Genomic DNA, 18,009 nt, shown 5'->3' on the forward strand with positions numbered 1-18,009 from the left:
TCACCTTATTTATACACATACTTGTAACATACCTGTGTTTGGAGTCCAAGAAAATGGCCCACCTAGGAGTCAAGACCGGCAGTCTAAGATACACTAAATGGTTTCCTGAACCTCCTAAGCTGTTTACTCAACCTGAGCCATTTTTGCCAATAAAGGAAACTTAAGCCTACGCTGGTCGACAACTTCCCCAAGGTCACCCAGCTAGTGAATAATGGAGCTGACAGGATGCAACCATCTGAAACCCTTCACCCAGGGATGAGCCCAGAATGCTATTTTAAGTTTGGGCTACAGTTTAAGTAAGTGCAAAGGTGGGTTAGAAGAGAAGAGATTTCTAACGGTCTTTGCAAAGAATTCCATTAGAGCGCAGATTGTAGATGCTTTTTGGTCTTTGTTCCTGGGGTTGAGTCCAAAAAGATCTAGTTCCTCTTGATCTGACCACGAGGGAAGAGAGAAAGAAATAAAACGAGATTTTATTAAACACTTAACTCTGTGCCAGAAACTGTGCTAAGTGCCTTACAAATATCTCATTTGAACCTCACAACAGTCCTGGGAGATAGGTATTCTTTCACCATTTTACAGTTGAGGAAACTGAGGCAGGGGAGGGGTCAAGTGACTTGCCCAGGGTCATTCATCCAGCAGGTGTATGAGGCTGGATTTGAACTCAGAGCTTCCTGACTCGACACTCTGTCCTCTTTTCTCTGTACCACCTAGCAGCCTCATGCCAATTCGCATCCTTCTCTTTGGCCAAGTAGTTATGTTCACACTCCCCTGGCTTTGTCCAAACTGCATTTAGGAAAGGGAAGGACTTGTCAGATGTTTCCTTATAAGTCACAGAGCTTGAGGAATATGAGCAATGAGTGTAGATTATTTTATCAGATCCCCTAGTGTTTCTCAGTCTGTTAGCCCAAGGCTGCCAGTTTTCTGTTTCTTTCTAGTTAAAATCATAGAATCATAAAATGTTAAGGCTGAAAAGGACCATAGAGGTCCTCTAGTCCCACTTCATGCCCATTTCACAGAGGAGCAAATAGAGGTTCCTCACTAGGGAGCATACTTAGTGACTGGTAGAGCCTGGAGGACAGAGCTTGCTTTCCCAATCCCTAATCCAGATCTTTTCACACTACATCAAGTGGGCCTATTTTCCTGGGCAAAAAATACAAATTATGGTTCTCTGATAAGAAACCTATGTATCATACCTGTGTACATGAGAGATCTAGGATTTCATCAGTGAGAGAATTATCTCTGTGTGAATTCCCTCCACTAATGCAGCTTGAACCTAACCATAGCTTATTGCATCTGAGGGAGTTATCCAAAACATACATATCATCAAGTGACTTGCCCAGGGTCATACAGTTAGCAAATGTCAAGGGCAGAATTTGAATCCAGGGCTTGCTGCCTCTAAACCTGGCATATCCTATGCTGCTTCTATATATATAACAACCCCGAGGGGCAATATGCCATAGGGAATAGAGAGCTGACTTCAGATTCAGGAAGATTTGGGTTCGAGACCCATCCCTGACACATCCTGGCTGGGTAACCCTGGGCTAGTCACTTAACATATCAGTGTTACTAGAAAACTCTCTACGACCATAAACTGCAAATTAGTTACCACTATACATGGGAGGAATTTTCCTCACCAGGGGTCTGTGGCTCCAGTGAAATAACTGACCTGGACCAAAAGTAAAACAGAATGACAGTGATCATAGCAATGGTAACAGTAGTCGCACCATGCGTTTGCAAGACTTTCGAAAGCCTTTCTCATTCTCATGCAGGAATCAGGTCGAGTATTAGTGTCATGTCCATTTTACAGATAGTAAAACTGATACTCAGACAGGTAAAGTAATTTGGCCACAGTCACACCACTTAGGAGTAGTAGGGTCACGTGTATATATTTAGAGATAGATGCTGCTCCTTCATTTAAATTACAAAGCAAGTCCTGGGCTACTATCCAGGAGTTGATCCCCATAGAATATTAGATATTTTCCTGTAGTGAGATCAATATCCTCTAGGCTAGTAGGGTCAGACTCAAATAGAAACTGGGTCCACTAAGCTGTACACAAGGATCCCTGCTCATATGCTGGCCATGTGTTAACTTAGTTTTAAAATATAATATTATCTGTGTTTTATTTTGTTTTTATTTATTTTGTTAATATTTTACAATGACATTTTAATCTGGTTTAAGCCACTCCTGGGAGTATTTGTGGCCACACATGGCCTGACATCTCTGCTCTAGGCTAGTCTTAGAGAACATTTAGGGAAGATCTCTTTGGAAGGGCTACAACCTGAACCAGATGGATTGTTTTGTCCATTCTAGGATGTCAAATGTATTTGCCTTGTTGTGTTTTGAGATGCTTGCTTACACTGTTGCTCATGAGCATTCTTTACAAACTGTCTATCTTTCCCCCTGCCCTCCTTTGAAGGAGCATCCACACAGAATTCCAATGCTGTGGAACCTGAGAAACAGGTGGACAATACAGTGAAAATGGCCGGAGTGATTGCCGGACTCCTGATGTTTGTCATTATCCTCTTGGGTGCCATGCTCACAATCAAGAGAAGGTAAGTTTCCTGATAATTAGGAATCAGACAGCTTGTTTCTACTTGGCTCTGCTCAGACAGCCATTTGGTTCATGAATCTGAGAACTCAGAGCAGTTAGGGACCATGGGACCCATCTGTTCCAAGCCCCTGTCCAAGGAATGAATCTCTTCTACAGGCTTGCCCTACAAGTGTTGGTTCGGCCTCTGCTTGAAGACTTGCAAGCGATTAGAGTTTGTTACCTTGTAGGAGATCTCATTTCATTAGACAGCACTGACTGTTGGGAAGCTTGGGTTTTTTAAAATTTTCACTTCATTTTTTCCATTTTTCATTTCATATTTTTTCATTCAAGCCAGAATCTGCCTCCCACTGCCTCCCATCAGTTGGATCATTTTTTCTAGCAAGCATAGTCATTGATTATATGGAAGCTGATCAGATCACCACACAGTCTCTGGATCATAGAATTTAGAGCTCAGGGGACCTCAGAAAGATCATCTGCTACACACCTCTCATTTTGCCAGTGAGGAAAGGAAGTGACTTTCTCAAGGTGACAGCCAACGTGTGCCTTTGGATGCTCCCTATAATTGGCTTGTGGTTTCAGTTGCTGTGGAGGTCACAGAGCCCAAGATTGAAGTTGACAGCTTTCTTGGCAAAGCTGTGAGAATGGCCTCCCCGGTCATTCCTCTGGGCCTACAACTATTCATTTTTACTGAGCAAACTATTAATAGCAAATATTAATTGAAGTGAGAGGCAGTGTGACTAGTGGATAGAGAGATGCCCTAGGTTCACTTTCTACGTCTGGCATACTGGCTGAATGACCTTGGGCAAGTCATTTACCTTCTCAGTGATTTAACCAACTCTCTAAGACCATAACTTGCAAAGAAGGTGCCAACTTGTGTTGGTGGAAGGAGTCCTTAACACAGGAGCTTCCTGTAATGATGAAATCATAGCTCAAGTCCCTATTTGTATCCTATAAAATGAAACAAAATATGAGTTCTTGGCTCCTATGGAGGGGAAAGGAAAAAAAAAAGAGACCAAGAAAACTACATACGCCTGATAAATTATGTTTATAGCACAAACAGTAGTTCAGAGAAATTAAATAACCCACCTGAAGGTCACATGATGAGTAAAGCTACCATTCTACCATTCTGTGGCAGCCTTTGTGGGGTAGTGGAAGAACCCAGGACAGGGTCCCAACTCTGCTGCTTTCTAGCCTCATGATGCCAGTCTGGTTATTTGGCCTCTCCAGACCTTGGTTTTCCTCTCTACAAAATAATGACTTTTGACTACCTGCTGAGCTCTAGGGTCTCTTCCTGCTCTGACATTTTATGATTCTATCCCCCCAAGTCCCTTACACTTCAGTGTAATGGAAGAGGGCAGTGGGAGATCCTCCCCCTTTGAAAAGAAGGGTAATAGGATTATGAAAGCCTTTCTTAGGCCTTCAGATCGCCTGTTCTGTAGTCACTGGTGATTCGTATGTGACCCTCTCAATTTGGGTCATTTTGAAAGCTGGCTAAACAGTGTCATAGGATGTCTGAGAGCCTGTGGAGAAACCTGAAGTCGTTCTCAATAACAAATGAAATGTGTGACTTTATTTTTTTTAACTACGAGAGCGAACATTAAAACAACATTAATTATTTATTGGGTGGCGCTGATCTGTCCACCAATAGAGAGTTGGGCCTGGAGTCAAGAATGCATGAGTTCATATCTGGCATCAGGCACTCGCTGTGTGACCTTGGCCATGCCACTTGACCTCTATCTTTCTCAGTTTTCTTAATTGTAAAGTGGGGATCATAATTTTGTTGTGAGTTGTTGATGATGAGGTTGTTGTGAGGATCAAATGAGATATTTGTAAAGCGCTTACCACTGTGCCTGGCACATAGTAGGAGCTTTATAGAAGCCATTTTTTTTCCTCCATATTCTCATCTCCTCTACCTCTTTTTTTCTCATTTCATTCTCCCTGTGTTCTTTCTGTTCCCTCTCCTCCTCCCTCCTCTTCTCTTCCTCCTCTTTCCTTTCCTCTCCTCCCCCTCCATTCTTCTCTTTCATAGTAATAACTTGTTTTTCTATAGCTCCTCAAAGTTTACAAAGCACTTTTCTCGCATCAACCCTGTATGAATTTTCTTATCCCCACTTTACAGATGAGGAATTTGAAGTCCAAAGGCATGAGGTGCGTGACTAGCCCATGGTCACACAGTGAGTTTGTTCAGGGTTCTTACGCTCCTTGGTTCAAGTTTTCCCTCCAAAAACTTAGGGAAAAATGTCTCTACAAGACATTCCAATGTGGTGGCTCACAAATGCAACTCCCCATAATGTACCAAAAGGAAGTTAAATTAAAATCCAGGGTACCTCCCCAGGGCTGCTTGTCATTCCCAGATGAATCTTTTCTCACAAGGACTTGCTCTCCACAGGTATAAGCAGCTGACACTTGATCTACCCTCCCAAACCCAGCTCCATTCTATGGAACCTGTAGCAGGCGCAATGGCCTCTAGTCTGGGGCTGGGCATTTTTGGGGGTCTGACATATCCTCCAAAGATATGTTTGTACATGTCAGACATCGTGGGTATTGACCAGGAGGAGAGGGCAAGCTTCTCCTCCACCTTCCCCTGCTCCATGATCTGGCATCTCTACAAACTGCTGAGTCCACTTCACTTTGGCAAAACCCTGACATACTCAGGAACTAAGTAAGAACCAAAAGAGGCACAAGTAGAAATTAATCACGATAACATTGACATCTTCACTTTTGAACTAAGAAAAATAGAGTGTACTCACCTAATTAGAGTTAAAAAAAATCCTGGTCACTAAACAACTTCCTGAGAGACGCTTTCTCTCTGACATTAATGAGGCCTTGGACCTCTGAGTTTCTAATGATGGTCAGTCTGTCAGGAGCTGACTCCCAGGATCACACAGCTATAGCTGTGGGGTTACAGGTAGTTAGTCCATCAGGAAACATTAATTAAGTGCCTTCTATGTGCCAGGTGCTATACTAAGCATTGGACAGCTATATTTCTCCATTTGAGTGTTGGGATCAGCCTACATATAGAGTGCACCCCTGTGTTTCCCTAGTGTTAGATCACAGCATATGTCACCCAACAAACATTTTTTAAATAGTATGACCTGCCCATGTTGTTCTTGGACTTCCAGGTAATGTGCTGGTTTGGGTCCTTTATTATTGGGATCCATTGGGTAAGATTTTACCTTGTCTTCAGAAAGGCTAAAAAAAAGGCAGAGGACAGATCAGCTCCACAGCCTATGACTTATCCAGGATGAATCTGTCTTTTGTCATCAGAACAGGAATGTTCCAGCCCTTGGTGTGTTAAAAAAAAAAAGTTTCCTTTGTGTTATTGACTCTACCCTAACTTTGAAATATCAAAGTTCTTAGTTACTAGTTTCTGTCATTTTAATACTTAGAGCTTATTTACCACTAATAAGAGAAAAGCTACAAATACGTTAGGCCTTCTCATAATTGATGTCATAAAATTATGTGGCAACAGCTTTTATTTTAACTAAGGAAGTTCTTTTTAAGTATTTGTTTAGGGTATAACTGTCAGTGTTTGTTTGTGTGTGTGTGTGTGTGTGTTTGTATTTTGTGTTTGGAGGGAGCCAGTATGTGTTTGGGGCATCAAGATGGGGTTAGGAAGTCAAGAAGTATGAGTTTACAGCTGTGTGTTTCTGTGGGGCTCTCTTTAGAGTGTTGTTAGGGGGCATGTATGTATTTTAGAGCATAGGACTTTAGAATAGTAGGTATGACTTGGGAGTTGAAATATTTGGGAAAGTCATTGGATATTAGCATATGTTTGGGGAGATAGAGTGTTTTGTAGCATATTTGTGCCTGGCACATTGTAGGAGCTTTATAAATGGGGAATATAAGTCATAGGATAGGAGCCCTAGAGCTGGAAGAACCCTCAGAGTCCATCTAACCCAGACCCCATCTTTTACAGATGAGGAAACTGGGCCCAGAGACATTAAATGACTGGGCCAAGGCTGTGCCAGGTAGGAAACATCAAAGATAGGATTTGAGCCCACCCAGATCCTCTGATTCCAAAGCCAGGGCTCTTTTCCCTTTGTGTACTTGGATCATAGGTTTGTGGGGGGAATGTGGGGTATGATACAAAAGCATTCTCTCTTTACTAAATGTGTGACTTTGGGCAAGTCATTGAATTGCAGTTTCCTCATCGGTTTAAAAAAAAAAAGGCCTCTGAGGTCCCGTCTGGCTCTGGATCTCTGTGATCCCATGTATTTGCATCTGGGGACCAGTGTATTTGTGTTCATCTCTGTGGCCGGGATGATGTTCTGTTTGGGATCACCACGTGTGTCTGACATCACTGTGTGTACCTTCGGTTTGGGGTCTGGACGTATTTGGGATGTCTATGTCTGTTTGGGGCGTGGGCGTCTCTTTGGGAGGTCGGTGCACGTTCCCATCTGTGGTTTGTTATCCAGGATTGGCAGTATAAGCTTAATCACTTAGCACTGCGTCCTCGGATGCTCATTTTCTTGCCTCCATCTGGCAAAAATAATTTTTCCAGATTAAACTGAAAACATCCTGTCGTCTGCCCTCTGCTGAGAGTCCTGCGTGTGCCCCCACTTTAACAAGTTTGGCAAAATGGACACATTTCTGGGAGAAACATTTGCCAACAGGGCGGTGGCCTGATTTCTCCCTCTACAATCTGTGTAGAAACAGGTGGCAAGCAAGCTCTGCTCACCCAGCATCGTCAAGGCCTCTTGCATTCAATTAAATCTCACAAACATTTCCTGAGCACCTGCTCCACGTAGGAAACTGTGCTAGGTACCAAAGGAGATAGAGTGATGAATAAGACATGATCCTTGCCTTCAAGGAGGTTGCATTCTGCTTGAGGAGATGACAGGTACAGAGATTACCATAACATGTGGCCGAACATGACAAGTGAAGCACAGACAGTGTATTATGAGAATTACGAGGAGGAAGAGAACATTTCCTGAGGAGGTGACATTTCAATCAGCCATTCAACAAGCATTCATTAAAGGCCTTCTTTTTGCCAGGCACTGTGCTATCCACTTAGGGTATAAAGACAAAAATGAAAGAGTCCCTACCCTACGGCAGGTTATATTTTGTATTGGAGAAGGTAACATGTACAAGCAATGCGATTAAAAAAAAAAAAGGACTTTTTGAGAGGAAGGCATTAGCAACTAAGGGAAATCAGGAAAGGCTCCATGTAGAAGGTGATGTTGGAGCCGTGTTTTGAAAGAAACCAGGGTTTCAGCTGAGCCTTACAGGACAGGAAGGATGGAAAGAGGTTTAATAATAGTAAAAGAAGGCATTCCAAGTGAGAAAACAGTAAGAGCCCCTTCATGATGGTAAAGAGTGAGGCCTATTTCAGGACCATTTGGGATAGAGCATTGGATAGGAGATAAGGCTGAAGAGGGAGGATGGGCGCCATTTTAAAAATATCTTGAATGCCAGCTTGAAGAGTCTTTACACAGCTGTCTCTTCTATATCTGGAATGAATGTATTCCTTCCTCAGCTCACCCTCTTAGCAGATAGAGCCCTTGCTTCTTTCAAAACTCAACTCAAGCATGTAGTCCTACAGCAGTGGTCCCCTAATCCTCACCAACTGTTAGTGCAAGGGTCTTGAGGCCACATGTGGCCCTCTAGCTCCTCAAGTGTGGTCAAAGGTTCCCTACCCCTGTATTAGGGCTTTGCCTCCTGTAAATCATTTTATTTAATTTGTAATATTTTGTATTTCATTAGCTACATGCATTTTATTCCCATTCTCCCACTGTTGCCAAGTGGTTGTAAATGCCTTGAAGGCAGGGACTCTTGTAATTTTTTGTGTCTCAGTATCCCCAGTGTCTAGCAGTACCTGGCATGTATGTAGTTGGTTATACCTGAAAGGGTAAATGGTTTTTTTATAAACAGATGCATGATTTTGTTTGGTAGATTCTTTGCCCTTATTCTTAATACAGTGCATACCATTCTAGCCCTGTGTGGCTGTATGGGGGTATCATGCCTACTGATGTTTACTGTCAACTGGATTCAGCTTGACTGGGTCAATCTCAAGTTAAAATCTCTCTTTCCAAGTTCAAAAGGCAGTATGCTAACCAGAGTCAGAACACTGAATTAACTAGCCCTGGACCTCAAGTCAGAAGATTTGGGTTCCAGTCCCAGCTCTGCCGCTACTTCACTGCACAAGGAACTTTCCCCTCTTAGACTTCAGCTTCTTCACCTGTCAAATGAAGGTTCTGAACTCGATGATCTCTAGGGGCCCTTCCTACCCTGAGATCCGAGGACACCATGGAGTCTGTGGATCCATTTCTCAACAGATAAGATTTCTTTTGTTCCCCAAACCTAAGGAGAAGCAGCTTAGTTTTCATTTTTGAGATAAAGCTTATTTGAAGGCCATCTTCTCTTTGCCTCAAAGGAGTTAGTACAAGGCAGACTTGCCTTATAGGCAAGGAGGCTCAAATAAAGTCATCTCCTTAGGTCACATGGAAGAGCTGTCTTCCAATAGAGTCGCACAGTAATGCTGTGACATTGCTTGGGACCCAGTAGGAAAAACAATGATATTTTTCCTCAGTGACAAATTCTATTAAGCCAGTATAATCAGTTAGAGGAAGAGAGGGGGTATGAAACTAGAAAATATGAGAGAAAAAGACAGAGTCCACCAAACTAAGGCACTTCTATAAGAATATTTCTGGTCACAATGCTTCGGAGAAAGAGTTCTAGAGATGGGCTGCAGTTAGAGTGATGGCCCATTAGGACTCTGTGGCGCTAGAGATGGAAGATCATTTAGTTTGTCAGAGCAAGAATGGAACTTCAAACATGGAATGTTAGATCTGGGAAGGGTTCTTAGAACCCAGGCTCTCAGCACCAGAAGGTCACTTAGAATACAGACTACAGAATGTTAGAGCAAAAGCAGATCTTAGATCATAGAATAGAGACTGTCAGAGCAAGAGAGGACCTTAGAACATACAACATCAGGACTGAAAGGGATTGTAGGTACTGAACCAACCCTCCCATTTTACAGATGAGGAAATGGAGGCCCAGAAAGAGACTTACTTGAGGGTCACAATGCAAGTGAGTAGCAGAGCTGAAACTAGAATCTCCTCCACCTGATTCTCAGGTTAAAGCCCTTCCCACTCTCGCCCAGCTCTGTATCTAGCTGCATGGCGGGGGGAAGAGTTGCCCAGAGTGCTGGCTCGAGATTCACAGAGGCACAACAAGAGAATGCGGTACTTCATTCATGTTAGGGATGGTAAAATACTATGTACATTTCTAAGGAACACGATTTCATCAAAGTCTAATTATTGTCTGTTTGTTTTCTTTCTCCCCACTTTTGGACATTTTCTTCATCTGACTGCCCATCAATATATAGAAGAAATGCATATTCCTACTCCTATTACTTGTAAGTACCTAGCTGGGGCCGGCTTTTCTTCAGCATGCCTTGTGTGGTGCGGCAGGAGCTCCCATCCCCTCCCAAGGAGGATTATTTTCCGTGTGAACCTGTGTTTTCTTAGGCTGCCAGCAGCTTTCATCGTTTGTCTTGTTTGTTGTTTTTCTTTTACTTTTGAAATACACTTTCATCGTTTATTCCTGCTTTTGTTTCTGCCATCTTAGAGTTAGCTCCCTTTAGAGAGCTCTTTCTCCATGATGTACGATGCTGCCTTTCCTCCGCAGCAGCATGTGTTATTCTCCACGGCCAGATCCCGGAGTCAGAAAATGTTTACTCTCCTTATGCTGCCCACCCACCCCTGGACATGAAGATGGCTAGCATCAACAGTCATGTATTATGCAACCGTAGGATCCTTAACTAACAGAGCTATATGGAAGGGCCCTTAGTGAGTCAGTCAATAAGCATTTTTTAAAGAGCTTACTATATGTCAATCAATAAACATTTATTAGGTACCTCCTTGTGTGCCAGGCACTGTGCTCAGCACTGGGGATACAGAAAAGAAAATTAAAAATATGGTTCCTGCCCTCAACTAACTTTCATTCTAAGGGGTGAGACAACACACAAACAGTGTGATGGTACAGTATACACGTAGACTAGATGGAAACTACTCTCAGAGGGAAGCCACTAGTAGTCAAAAGGACTGGGAAAGGCCTCATGTAGAAGATGGGATTTTAGTTGAGTATTGAAGGAAGCAATTGGACAGTTCAACTCTCTCATTTCATGGATGGGGAAGCTGAGATTCAGAGTAGAGAAGAAATTTGCCCATGCTCCCCAAGCAAGTTAGTGACAGAGATGTAACCTGCGGTTCTTTTCATTTTACTATCCTGCTTCCCGCAGGGGTAGTAGAAAGTCCAGTAGCCATCAAACACCCAGCCTTGCTGAGCCCTGGAAGAATTTAGAATCTGACTCCGCCTTGGAGATTGGAGCCAGTGTCTGAATAAAATAGGATGGAATACCTGACATTGACATTTACATGTATGTGTTAAGGATTGCAGAGTGCTTTCCAAACACTATCTCATTTGGTCTATCAGCCTATCTGTATTTATCAGCCACATAGGTTTTACTGATTCTGTAATACCTACCAATGTCAGAGACAGGAGACACAGATGTTAATGAGGGTCCATAACATAAAGCAAAATCATTGTAGGTCTTTTCAAATTTTATTAGTAATGCTGTGAATTGACAATACACCAGTTTCTTTCATATGCAGTCCAACTTCTTTTAAGCAGTGGTACTATGAAAGCTAAGAGGTGGAGGGAAGCAATGTGGTATAGTGCAAGGAACATTGGATTTCGAGTAGGAGCCAAATCCCAGCACTGTCTCTCCCTATGTGACTCTGGGCAAGTCTCACCTCCGTTTTTGGCCTTAATTTTCTCATTTTGAAAACTGGAGGGTTTTAATAGAAAATTTCTAACTTTTTTCCCAGCTTGAGAATCCTTTCTTTTCCCTCTTCCTATGATCCCTTCCAGGATGGTGGCTATAAATTGGCTCCCTCTGCTTTTATGAGCTTTCTTCACAGTAGAGACCTCCACTATCATAGCTTTTGGAAGCAGGGTCATCACAGACCAACTGGTGCCTTCATGGTCTGTGCTTACAGTATTCAGCTAGGAACAGAACATAGTTCCTCCCAGGAGCTCAGGAGACCTGGTGGTGCCTCATCACAGTGCAATCAGGGAGGCATATTGAAGTTCATGAAGTCAAGCCAAGAAGCATTTATTAAGCACCTACTATTTTCTAGACACTAGGCTGAGTAAGGAGCTCACAATTGATTGGGGGAGACAACATGCAAACAATTATACACTATACACACACATACATATACATACATGCATATGTATTTTATGTATCTACACACGTTCATATATACATATATAGACACTATACAAACACAGGATAAATTGAAGATAATCTCAGAGGAAAGGCATTAGCATTAACTTTTTTCTGTCTCTATTAAAATATATTAAGGATAGAAATTCAAATGACATTTAGCTTTAATTTACCCTAACTATAACATTTCACTAAAACACAAAGCCATCAAATTCCAAGTAGTATATATTTCCCATCACATATTTTTGTATTTTTTCTTAATTGATGTTGGGTTTCATCTTGGCATTTATATCAGGATTCTTGAAGCTCATATTCTTTCTATAACATCTATTAGTGCCAGAACTTGGAGCCAGTCAGGAAAATCTGGTGAGGTTTTGTGAGACTTTGTACCTACAAGATATCCTTTCATTCATACAAATCAACCACCCCAAACAGTCACATGACAAAGATACTGAAAATGGAAAAGATCACACCACTGATAGAGTCCTGGAAAGATAAGGATATTTCAATGTGGGAGGGGGAATTAAAAGCCCCCTTTATGACAGGAATAGATGAATAATTGAAGACTAGACTAGAAGTTTGATGACAGAAATACCTGAATTGTGCTTTCTGAATTTTCTAGCTTGAGTCTAAACATATGCCCCTTGTATTACAGCCATAGCTCCCTCCAGAGAAGTCTCTACTGGGTTGGCAGTGACCAGTACTTTCCCCTTGCCTCTTTCCTGAGGCACAGGATAAAATTATTTATGTATTCAAGCATCTACTTGGGATTCTTTGCCAAGGCCCAGGATTTAAGCTTATTTCATTACCTAAAGGTTCTTTCCCCTCTGGGGGATATTTTGCTTTTCCACAAGTAAATAAGAGAAGAGACTTACCTTCTCAGTGGTCATAGGTGTCTCTGTCACTAAGGGGGCCGGGTATGGAGTTAATTTAGCGTAGAAACTCTGGTTTAGTCAGGAATTAGGAAATGGAGTCCAGCAAAGGTGATCAGTAATAACTCTGGAAACACAGAGCTAGAGGAAACCTTAATGGTTTAGCCTCCTAGCTACCCAATGGAAGAATCCTGACTATACCAACCCCAATATCGTCAGTGTCTGTTTGATTACATCCTGAGATGGAACTCTCTACTTTAAGATACAACCTAACTATTGTTAAATAGCTCTAGTTGTTAAGAGGATTTGGAAAAAAATCCTCTCACATCCTTAGGCCTCCTTTTCTTTCCAGGCATTTCCCTATCTTTGTCAACCTCCTCTGAATGAGTTCCAACCCATTTAATGTCTCTCCAAAAATGTGTCATGTAAACCTAGCCATTATCTTCTTGATGGGGCCTGAGGTCAGTGGGATCCTTATATTCCTCATTTGGCGCTCTGATTTTTTATCAGTGTAGCCTAAGGTCACAGTAGCTTTTTTGAAATCCACAGAGCACCATTGACTCATATTAAACCTGTAGACCACTAAAGCCCCCAGGTTCTTTTTCAGATGAAGGATTTAGCAGACTTAATGTGTGTGGAGAAAAGCAACTATGCATCTCTCTTATGGCCAGAAACAGACATAAGAGAGGTAGGGTATGAGAGAGTCTAACAAGGTTCTGCTTGCCAAACAATCATTGAAAGTATTGGAGTAGATGAGATCACCAAAAGAGATACTATAGAGAAATGAAAAGACAAAACTTTACAAAGCAAAACATTATGGACACATTTGTTTATATCAAGGGAATGGAGGAGAAAGAAAAACCAGCAATAGAGAAGGTGAAGGAGCCTTCAGAGGTGAAGTAGAGTTTCTGTGAAAGAGCAGTCACAGAAGTCATGGGAAGAGAGAATATTGAGGACAGTGGGGGTTGGGGTGGGAGGGGGTGCACAGGTGGTGGCACAGAGACCTGGAGTCAGGAAGACTTGAGTTCAAATCCAGCCTCAGGCACTAACAGGCTGTATGACTCTGGGCAAGTCACTTAACCCCAATTGCCTCCCAAAAATATAAGGAAAGAAAAGAAAGAGAGGACATTGAATAGTGTCAGATGTTGCAGAAAATTCAAGATGGATGAGTACTGAGAAAAGATCATTTGCTTAGCGGGAGATCATTAGTGACCTCTGAGGCAGCAATTTCAGTAGAGAGCAATGAGGAGGAAACCAAATAGATGGAGGAGAGGGACAGTTTTGAGGGGCTGGTGAGAAGAGGAGGCTGTGAGGTTAAATCATTCATTGGAGAAATTTGTCTGCGATCTCATGGGAGATGGGAGACAGGGCAATAACTTTAGAGAGTGGAAGAATTAAGAGAAAGGTTCTCTTTTTAGGACAGAAGAAACCTGAAGGTGTTCATAGACAAATAGGAAGGGAGAGAAGGAAGTCAAGGCAAGTCAGGATACATATATTAAGCACCTGCACCCACCAAGTTAGTAGCAAGTCAAGTATACAAGCATTTATTAAGCACCTACTATATGCTAAGCACTGGCAGGGCATGGGGAGGTGGGGAGCATAAGGAAAGGCGATAATGGCCCTGGCTTTCAAGAAGCTCACAGTGTAATGGGGCAAACAACATGCAAACAGCTATATACAAACAATAAATTATATGATAAATTAGATGTCCTCAGAGTGAAGGCACTAACTAGCATTAAGGAGGAAGACCTGGAGAAAGAGAAGAATTGATGGAGTAAGGATCCAGAGGCAATGGATAGGGATGAAGGTTGTAAGTGGAAGATCTGTCATTACAAAGGAGGAAAGACAACTCTTCCTCTAAGACAGGAGGAAAGAGAATAGAAGAGAATGAGATCCAAACCTAGGTTTTCCAAGTCCAAAACTCTATTAACAACAATAATAATGGGCCTACAGAATATGGGCGTATGTACTGATACTGGTGTTCAGTTACACAGGTAGCAGTCATTTTCTCCTATCTTCTCAATAGTCCACTACCCTGTGATCTTTCAATTACAGTAATCACAGTCCCTCTGGCTTTGAACCCTCTCTTCTCTTAGCCAAAGATTTCTAGTTCCTTCTGTCTCCCTAAGGATTGAACTCAAGACACACAGCCATCCTGGCTGTCCTCCTCCCTATGATCTTCAGGTTATCAAATTCCTTCCTTCCTGAAATGTGGCGTCTAGAACTAGATGCATTACTACACATGTCCTCTGACTATACCTTCTTATTCCTGGATGCTGTGTCTCAGTTAATGCATCCTAAAATTACCTTAGCTTTATTAAATCCCATATCACAGGAGAGTCTATAAAGTTGGAAATCCCAAATTTAGACCAACCCTGCCATTTTAAAAATGAAGAAACATGGGAATCAAATGACTTGGTCAAGGTCAGACATTGAGTTTATGGGGGGAAAGCTATTAGAACTGAGGGCTCTAGAACCAGGGGACTAGATCCCACCCCCTTCTTTGTGGGACCATGTCACATAACACCCCACCTCACAGCACTGAGTAGCCCTTTTCCCAGGCATTTCCCTTCTATTTTCTACAGTAAAGAAACAATGAAGAGCTCCAGTTTGTACTTTTGAAAAGTAGATTAGAAGAAGCCATGTAACCATAGGTCGATTTAGCTCGTCGTGTAACTGTTCCAGTAATTGCTTGAAGCAAAGACGTTTTAGTTCAGTGCCATTCAAAAAAGCAATGGGGGTGGGGTGGGAATTACCCACCATCCTGACAAGAACAGTGATGTGCTTCCCTTCCTTTCAGCAGATGCCTGATCTAAGTGTCAGGGAATTCAGGGACTGGAGGAGACACTGAAAGGCCATCAAAATCATCCCCATAATTCTCAGTTGGTACACAATGAACTAATCTAGAGTCAGACTTGTCTAGTCATTCCTGCCTAAGGGTAACTCTTGCTATTCATCCACTGTATTTTTTTTCCATGTTGTTTCTTCTTCTATTATATTTCCTTCTTTCCTCACCTGCATAATCATGGCATTTGAGAGTTGGAGAGAATGTCAGTGGCTACTTAGTTCAAGCCATAAACATATCAAAAAAGAAAAACATTTGCCACTATAACATAGCTGACACAAAGTCATCCAACTCTTGCTTGAAGACCTCCAAGGAGGGGGAACCCACCACGCCTTACAGCGACCTATTCCACTTCATTGGGAGAGGTCTAATTGTTAGGAATTTTTCCTTGACATTAATCCTAGATCAGTCTCTTTGCAACTTCTACCTGTTGGTCCTGGTTCTGCTCTCTGGGGCCAAGCAGAAGAAGGCTGTCTTCCACATATCAGCCCTTTAGACACTTAAAAACACCTGTAATGTCCCCTCTGTGTTTTCCTAGGCTGCTACTGCTGCTGCTGTTGCTGTTCAGTCATTTTAGTTGTAGCCAACTCTTCATGACCCCATTTTAGGTGTTTTCTTGGGAAAGATACTGGAGTGGTTTGCCATTCCTTTTTGAGCTCATTTTACATGTGTGGAACTGAGGGAAACAGGGTTACATGACTTGCCCAGGGTCACACAGCTAGTGAGTGTCTGAGGCTGAATTTGAACTCATGAAGATGAGTCTTCCAGATTCCAACCTCAATCCTCTATCCGTTGTGCCACCCACCAAGTCCTTCAACTCATCATCTCATCCTTGTGCCTATCTTCCCAAGCTTAGCTCATATGCCTCTTCTTTCGGGAAGCTGTCCTTGACTACCACCACCTCCTCCCCCTATGAAGTGATCTCTCCGCACTTTGAACTCCAGTCACACTGTGTACTTCTCTCATGGTGACTGCCACATTTTAGGGAAGATTGTGTAGTTCAGTGGGTATAGTACTGGTTCTAGAATCAGACGAGTCAGAGGACCTGCCTGGCCTCAAACCCTACGGCTGGTACTCACTACTAAAATATATGGCTTTGGGGAAGTCACTTAGCCACTCTGATCCTCAGTTTCCTCATCTATAAAATGGAAATGTTGGATTGGATGGCCTCTGAGCACTTTCTAGCTCCAGACCCAGGACCCCATGGGGATCCTACCTCATTCTTAGTCATGATTTGTCTCCCCTGCAGCTGTAGGTTTTTTGAGTGCAGGGACCATGCATTATGAAGGCAACATCATATAACAAGAAGACTGTTTCATGTGATGTCAGTAGAAATTAATCTGGATGCCGGTAGTGTCATTTACTAGCTACATGGCCTTTAACAAACTGCTTAATCCCTCTGAGGCTCATACTCCTCATTTGTAAAAATGAATGCTATAATCCTGGCGCTGCCTGTTCACTGGCTTAGTACGGGGAGACTCCTAAAAGTAAAGCACTTTAGAGATGTGAGCCTTCGTTGTTTACCGAAGCATCCTCTCTATGGTGAAAAAAGGGCCTTATCCTTAAGATGTGCACGCTACTGATAGACTGAGAGAAGAATCAGACATGAGAACGGAAGGGATGCCATGGCACTCTGGATAATGCCAATTATTTCCATACAACAGGTTTGAATTTAACTTTTTGGAACTTCTACTCATTCTGTCTTCTGGGACCAAGCAGAATAAGTCTAATCTCTTCCACACTATATCCACAGAGCCATTTTAACCTAATGGGATGAGCACAGGACTTGGAATAGCAGACCTGGGTTCAGATCCCCATTCCACCATTTATTATCTATGTGACCTTGGGCAAGTCAATCCACCTGATTTTCAGGTTTTTTTATTTTTATTTTTGAAATGAGAGCTTTAGAATAGATCATTTTAAAGATCTTTCTCAGTGGTCCATCTCTAATCTTATGATCTTTCAAATATACAGATATGCATATACATACATATGTGTGTATATATGTGTGTGTGTATATATATACACACATATATCACAGCCCTTAATATGTCTTTTATGTTGTATATCACATTATATACACACATATATATACATATATACACATATCCATATGTATACATATATGCACATGTATACATATATACACATACATATATACATATATAATATATATGTATGTGTGTGTGTATATATATATTTATCTCACATCCTTTTCCTCTAAATTTTCTTCTGTCCAGGCCAAACATCCTCAGTTCTGTAAAAGAAATATGCCACTAACTCAAGTTCCTTTACCAACCTTGCCATCCTCTGCCTAATCTTGAGATTTTCAATTTCCTTGCTAAAATGTGGTACCCTGAATTTGCTGCAATACTGCACATGTGATCTAACTATACCATCTTATTCCTGCAGGCTATATCTCTTTTAAGGTACCCTAAGGCTACAGTAGTAGTTTTCCTGACCACCATATCAAGCTGTTGTCTCATATTGAGCTTCTAGACCAAT

At 42.0% G+C, this 18,009-nt stretch overlaps 1 protein-coding gene across 1 annotated transcript in view; it reads left to right on the forward strand.

Moving 5' to 3' along the window:
- The window catches only part of PTPRT (protein tyrosine phosphatase receptor type T), a 360,616-nt gene that overhangs the window by 189,918 nt on the left and 152,689 nt on the right, over positions 1-18,009 (forward strand). The window contains exons 9-10 of the mRNA XM_036749775.1: positions 2,418-2,553; positions 9,883-9,912. Coding sequence (XP_036605670.1) covers positions 2,418-2,553; positions 9,883-9,912 — 166 coding nt within the window. The remainder of the gene's footprint in view (positions 1-2,417; positions 2,554-9,882; positions 9,913-18,009) is intronic.

Source organism: Trichosurus vulpecula, chromosome 3, assembly GCF_011100635.1.
Source record: "Trichosurus vulpecula isolate mTriVul1 chromosome 3, mTriVul1.pri, whole genome shotgun sequence".
Classification (NCBI taxonomy): domain Eukaryota; kingdom Metazoa; phylum Chordata; class Mammalia; order Diprotodontia; family Phalangeridae; genus Trichosurus; species Trichosurus vulpecula.